Source organism: Anoplophora glabripennis, unplaced genomic scaffold (genome assembly GCF_000390285.2).
Source record: "Anoplophora glabripennis isolate ALB-LARVAE unplaced genomic scaffold, Agla_2.0 scaffold3521, whole genome shotgun sequence".
NCBI classification, from domain to species: Eukaryota; Metazoa; Arthropoda; class Insecta; order Coleoptera; family Cerambycidae; genus Anoplophora; species Anoplophora glabripennis.
In genome coordinates, this window is record NW_019419594.1 from 466 (window position 1) to 6,392 (window position 5,927).

A 5,927-nucleotide genomic window follows, 5' to 3' on the forward strand; every position below is an offset into this window, starting at 1 on the left:
ATTGTACGTATTTAGGTGGTATATCAAAGATCTGAAAGTATTTACGATTCAGTCTTCGGAGGGGGACATAAGCAATTTAATCTCGAATTGTACAGTGATCACTAACATTAGCGATAAGTCTCCTTCGATATTTTTAACAGTCGTTTGACGAGGGCAGTGAATAGTTTACCCCCATTTTTTTTTTGTTGTTTATTTGTACCTGGCTAGACGTACGATTTGTGTTTTTCCCTTGATAGATAGACTTAAGCTAACTGTAGACGCAGCGGTGGCATTTTTGAGTTTGCGATGTCTCGAGGACACATTGCTTTCGATTAGGTGGATAATTTGCAAAAAAAAAGGGACAAATATATCAAAAATTTGAGTGGTTTCCGGACTAAGCAGTTTTTTTTTGTCGAAATTGAAAAAGTATTGGTATTTTTATTTGTATATTTGAGAGTGCGATTTTTATCTGTTCTCGGATTAAATTCTACATAACTGGAAGATTTAAATAGCAGTGTGATATATACATGCTGGAAGATTTATCAAAACACACCGATTTTTTTTTTAAATGTTGCTCAATTACCTAAATTTAAATGTTTCCAGTTAGACGGAAATGAAAATTACTAAAAAATAATCATACTCCCCGATAAATTGCTGGAGTAGAGAACGCCTTTTAAATTTTAGTGATATATTTCAAATGACTATTTTTTGCCTTAAATTTAATGGAAGGGCGAGTATGATATTTGTTTGGTATGTCGTAACGCAATAGTAACTTTTCACCTAAAATAACTCATCATTTGTGGTTTTTGTTCCCAATTCACTGTTTACTACACACTCAGATATTTATTGTTTGTTTGGTATATTTTTTATAAGAAATTAATAAAAAAAAATATCTATATCCACCAGTCGTTTCACTTCCTGAACTGATTTCACAACACTGAAAAAATCACTAACAAATTTAAAATAAACGTGTTTATTTTCGTAAGAATTACAAATATCACAGTTCTGTACTACTTTCACAACTTACACTACAAAGTCTAATTAATATTCTCTTCCCAGGGTCTGGGACCCCTGACTTGCTCCCAGTTATCTATATCGAGCTTCTTAACTTTCTCAAACTCGGTGTCTATAGTTACTTCGCCAGGTTTTTTCATTTCGATACCATACTTCTTCATTTCCTCGGGCCTCACAACTGACACCTTCGAGAATTGATAACTAAAAATATGCATACACAATTTTTAATAAAAATATATAAGATTAGATATATATGAAGGTATATTTACCGTAACTGGGCAAATTCCTTCAAACCGAAAGAACCTCCTAGAACCACTAGAAGAAACGGCAAACCGTATTTTATAGATTTTTTCTTTAAAAAAGAATTTAGGGTTTTAGAAAAACTACCCATTTTAGGTTAGGTTACCTTTGTGGATTTGAAATTTTAACTTTGTTGATTTGTACTTTGTACGTAAAAAGAGTGTGCAAAGCTCTGATTTGAGATCAGATGGATCACTAATCAGTGCATTTGGATTTTACTTTAATTGATGTTTCCGATTCGTGGCAATCGGTTTTGAATAAAAGACACAAGTAATCGAGACCTAGGCGTAAAATTTAACATTACAACATTAATAAATACTTTACAAACGCTTTTTAACATAAATCAGTTTCAATGCCGAACTACAACAGCAATGATCTTACTGATCGGAGTAATCGGATTAACATGATTAGTTTAGAAAACTTCCAATAACGTGATGACCAGTGAACCTTTGTTATTCCCCTTTTTTCAATTTTTCATTTAAACAGTATATTATAATCCTAGATAAATGATAGGTACTATAGATAGGAAACTTGCACAGAATTCGTGGTCATTAACAGCGCTAACTGTTGACACTTTCTCCAACTTCTATTGCTTTCCTTTTCTAGCAATTATCGGTAATACAGTGAGTTAAATTACCTGTAGCCGGTAAAAGATGCAAGCGCCATCTACTTGTACGCTCTACAACTATATACCTACCTACTCAATATTTGTTTTAGGTATTCTGCCGCCGCTAAATTTAAAATTACATAACAAATCTCACCTTACACAGATTACTCAGAAATTGATTTTGTAAAATAATTTTCACGTAGATAATTTTTTTTGTCACCATGAGAAAATAAGTACATTTGATAAAAAGTATTAAAATCACTCAAGCATTAAAGACACTTTTAAATGCTCTAATAGTCTTCCTACTTAAAATAAGAAATAATTTTGATACTGTAACTTTTTAAAATGTTTGTTGAAAAAATTTCAAATTTCAGTACATATTTTGAAAAAAAAAGAGTGAAAATGATTATAGAGTTTCAGTGCTTTCTATATTGTATTAGCTTTCACGGTGAATAAAAAAATATTACAAGTAAATAATTTTACTAAACCAATCTTTGATTAATTCTTGTAATAGAGATTTATTATGCAACTTTAAATTTTTCGTTGTGTTGATATCCATAAAAAAAACTACCTACCTCTGATCACATTTTTTATTAAAAAAAAAACAAAAAAACAATATTTTATTATTAATAAAAAAATGTGATTATATGATGATCAGACATTATTATGTTATATAAATAAATGTGAATGAAATATCTAATAAAACACACTAAAAACACAAATAAAACACACACCAACACTCGCCAAACCTAACCAACAATAAACATGAACAATAAGAATGACATGAAATGATTCATAATTGCAATTGTCAAAATTTATTCTACAAAATCTTTGTGGCGACATCTATAGACTCTTTCCCCAACTTGTATATCCATCTCAAGTCACGTGGTTCCCAGTGTCCCCATATTTTCAAGTATAAGTTCTCGGGCCCTGATTATAATACAATACTTTAAAACTGATGATTTATCACTAATCCCTTGTGTCCTTGAAAAACCACTTAATTTGAGTGTTTGATATATTTGATGTGTCGTGTAAAAGCAATCATATGAGTCACTCAATAATCTCGGCCCCTTGTTTTCATTTTCATTCATAAAAGAAGTCGGTGGAATCAATAGACGACTCGTTTTGGTTTGCTTGCTGATTAGTGGTGAAATAAATTTCAAAACATTGTACGATGGCAGATCCACGCATCAGAACTATCAAAATAAAAACAGGTGTTGTCAAGAGGTTAGCAAAGGAGAAGACCGTGTACGAACGTGAGGCAGAACAACAAAAAATCCGCGTAGAGAAATTCAAGAAGGACGGTAAAGACGAGTACGAAATTCGCAAACAAGAGGAAGTGTTAAACGAGAGTCACATGATGGTACCAGATTGCCAGAGAAAACTTCTCGCTGCTTTCGAGGAGTTGAGGAATATTCTGGAGGTGGAACAAGATTTGAAGGAAACGGAAGACTATCTGGCAGCCCATAGGGCCTTAGAGGAAGCTAAAGCACAGTTACCGATAGCTGAAGTGTGTTAAATGTTATTTACCCACATTTTTCAATTTATGCATTTGTTTAATATTAATGTGATAGTAAAATATGTATTACTTGGGGAATTATTTTATTTTGCTGGGTATATTTATCTTAATTATGTAAAACACTCTATAGCCAGGAAATAATGTGTAAAAACTATTTACATTCAATATAGATTTTTGAAGTATCTCGAATTTTATTGGTTTATGAAAGTAAGTCACAATAGCCAATCATATTACATTTTTAATTTATGGCCAATTATATTAAGTTTCTTATTTATGGCCAATCATTAGCCTTCTTCGTTTGACAAACGACAACGGTGAACATCAATGAGTCTGTTCTGTTCTATGACTATGTTCTGTGTTACTAAATTATTTTTGTGAGGGACATTTTGTTGGTCTGGTTTATTTAAAAAAAATGCCAAAGATCTGAAAAGTGTAAAGACATTTTGGCCCATGTTTTTTAAAGGTTTAACACCACAAAATCTCCTTTTCTAGTAGAAATCCGTGCAATGGCAGATCCACGCTTCAGAACGATTAAAATAAAAACAGGTGTAGTGAGAAGGTTAGCCAAGGAAAAGACCGTATACGAACGCGAGGCAGAACAACAGAAAATCCGTATTGAGAAGTTGAAGAAAGACGGGCGAGACGAATACGAGATTCGCAAGCAAGAGGAAGTGCTAACCGAAAGTTTGATGATGGTTCCAGATTGCCAAAGAAGACTTTTGACAGCTTACGACGATTTAAAGGGCATACTTGATACTGAACAAGACTTGAAAGATACCGAGGACTACTTAGCTGCTAAGAAAGTGTTGGAAGAAGCTAAACAGCAGTTGCCGAAAGCTGGTGAAGTGCATATGTGTTAAGTGCTTTCGAATCGTATTAACAAACAATTAACTATTTAAACTTATAAATTTAGTTATAATCCTTTTTTTAATCATGAATTTTCTCAAATACAAGAACTTTTCTGTACGCTCGCCTAACACTGAAGTGCCTCTCGGTACTGACCCAAGGACTAACGTTTTCGAGACATTGTACAGTCAAAGTAACGACGAACTGTGGATCGACTCGTGGCTGCAGCAAAACTGCGTTTACAGACCAATCCCGAAAGTAAAAATTAACAAAGGTAACAACCTATCTATTAACGACGCCCAGAAGTCACTGAAGGAGTGCCTCGGGCTGCTCGATAAACTCGCAGAAACCCAACAAAATTTACAGGACAACGTGGCTAGCATGTCCACGACGGAATGGAAGCAAAAAACTGTCGAGATCGGTGTGATAAAAGACCAGTTCACGAGACTGATGTCTAAATTCGAGAACAACGAAGCGATTTTCGCTTTGAAACGGGCCGTGGATAAAAGGAAGAAAAAACGTCTGAGAGAGAAGAAAAAAAAGGGGTTCTGGAAGCAAAAACTTAGCGAGAAGTACGAGAACAGGAGCAAACTGCACAAGAGCATCGACGAGTGGTTGAGGGGTATGAAGGAAGAGGTGGAAAAAGCCAAAATGGTAAGTAACGTTTATTTTTTTAAAGCGTATTCGTGAAATTTGTAGTTTTACGCAGGAAGAGGACATGCAGAAAGACGCGGATTGTGTCTTGGCCGAGGTCACGAAGAAAAAGTCTGACGCTCGGAAACAGTTGTCTCTCGTTTCTAGCTTGACCAAGTTGAGGTCCGTTCGGGACCAGATAGCTGGCCAGAGGGGCGAGCGGGTGTCCTTGGAGGATCGACAGGCGTTTAATGTTATAACAGGTAATTTACGAGTTTTACAGACAAATGTATCGAACAAAAACATTTTAACCGAATATATGTTCGCAGAAAAGTTGATACGAATGTGGGAATCCTCGATGAAAACGTACACGATCGAGGAGCACGGCCTGCGACTGATGATCGAGAAGACCGCCAGCGAGGATTCCAAGACGGCCCGCTTGGCCAAGGAGCGCAAGCTCCTCGGAGAGTGGTACCGGATTTTTTTCGGGCTCAGGCAGGTCATCCCGCAGGAGAATCAAAGTTATTGGGCTCTTACCGCTGCCGAGAGGGACACGGAAACTTTTATAGCTATTCGGTGAGCCTCAGAGTTATCTCCGTCGTTTCTGTACCGGACGAGTAATATTTTTTTGTTTCGTTGTAGGAAAAGCTGGGACACGTTTTTGGTTTCGCCCTCGAACGAGATGGGTTCTAAAATACCGTTCGGCTGGGCCCTTCCCGATGCCGCCGCTTCTGAAAATTGGACCAAATATTTAACGCTTGATTGATTGTTAACTTTTTATGCCTCTTTTTTTTTAAAATGAAACAATAAATACGTTCTTTGCAATAACCAAGTGTTTTATTGTGAAATAAAGAGATTGATAGTGAATTTGCAGTTTTTTTTGAGTTTTGAGGTGCTACAATTTTTTTTTATAGTTTGTGCAATGTGGTATGCAGTACTAGTTTAAATACATTGATTTAGAAAGTCACTACGCAGTACGAAATGGTATTAAAAGTGATTTTATTTGGATTTCTTTTATAAAATTATTTT

At 35.2% G+C, this 5,927-nt stretch overlaps 4 protein-coding genes across 4 annotated transcripts; 3 read left to right on the top strand and 1 right to left on the bottom strand.

Moving 5' to 3' along the window:
* Window positions 1–936: 936 nt before the first annotated feature.
* Window positions 937–1,401, bottom strand: LOC111692790 (cytochrome c oxidase assembly protein COX16 homolog, mitochondrial-like). The gene is made up of 2 exons (XM_023456911.1): window positions 1,263–1,401; window positions 937–1,194 (listed from the first exon to the last, which is right to left on the bottom strand). The coding sequence occupies exons 1-2, from the start codon at window positions 1,382–1,384 to the stop codon at window positions 1,017–1,019; spliced, it is 300 nt and encodes a 99-aa protein (XP_023312679.1). The 5' UTR covers window positions 1,385–1,401; the 3' UTR covers window positions 937–1,016.
* A 1,384-nt stretch (window positions 1,402–2,785) lies between these two features.
* On the top strand, window positions 2,786–3,493 carry LOC108916556 (tubulin-specific chaperone A). The gene has a single exon (XM_018722837.2). It carries the CDS (start codon window positions 3,075–3,077, stop codon window positions 3,417–3,419), a length of 345 nt encoding a protein of 114 aa, XP_018578353.1. The 5' UTR covers window positions 2,786–3,074; the 3' UTR covers window positions 3,420–3,493.
* Window positions 3,494–3,755: 262 nt separating this feature from the next.
* On the top strand, window positions 3,756–4,301 carry LOC111691321 (tubulin-specific chaperone A-like). The gene has a single exon (XM_023456910.1). It carries the CDS (start codon window positions 3,926–3,928, stop codon window positions 4,277–4,279), a length of 354 nt encoding a protein of 117 aa, XP_023312678.1. The 5' UTR covers window positions 3,756–3,925; the 3' UTR covers window positions 4,280–4,301.
* A 31-nt stretch (window positions 4,302–4,332) lies between these two features.
* Window positions 4,333–5,726, top strand: LOC111691320 (programmed cell death protein 7-like). Its single transcript, XM_023456909.1, has 4 exons — window positions 4,333–4,919; window positions 4,975–5,161; window positions 5,228–5,474; window positions 5,541–5,726. The coding sequence occupies exons 1-4, from the start codon at window positions 4,353–4,355 to the stop codon at window positions 5,662–5,664; spliced, it is 1,125 nt and encodes a 374-aa protein (XP_023312677.1). The 5' UTR covers window positions 4,333–4,352; the 3' UTR covers window positions 5,665–5,726.
* The last annotated feature ends 201 nt before the right edge of the window (window positions 5,727–5,927 follow it).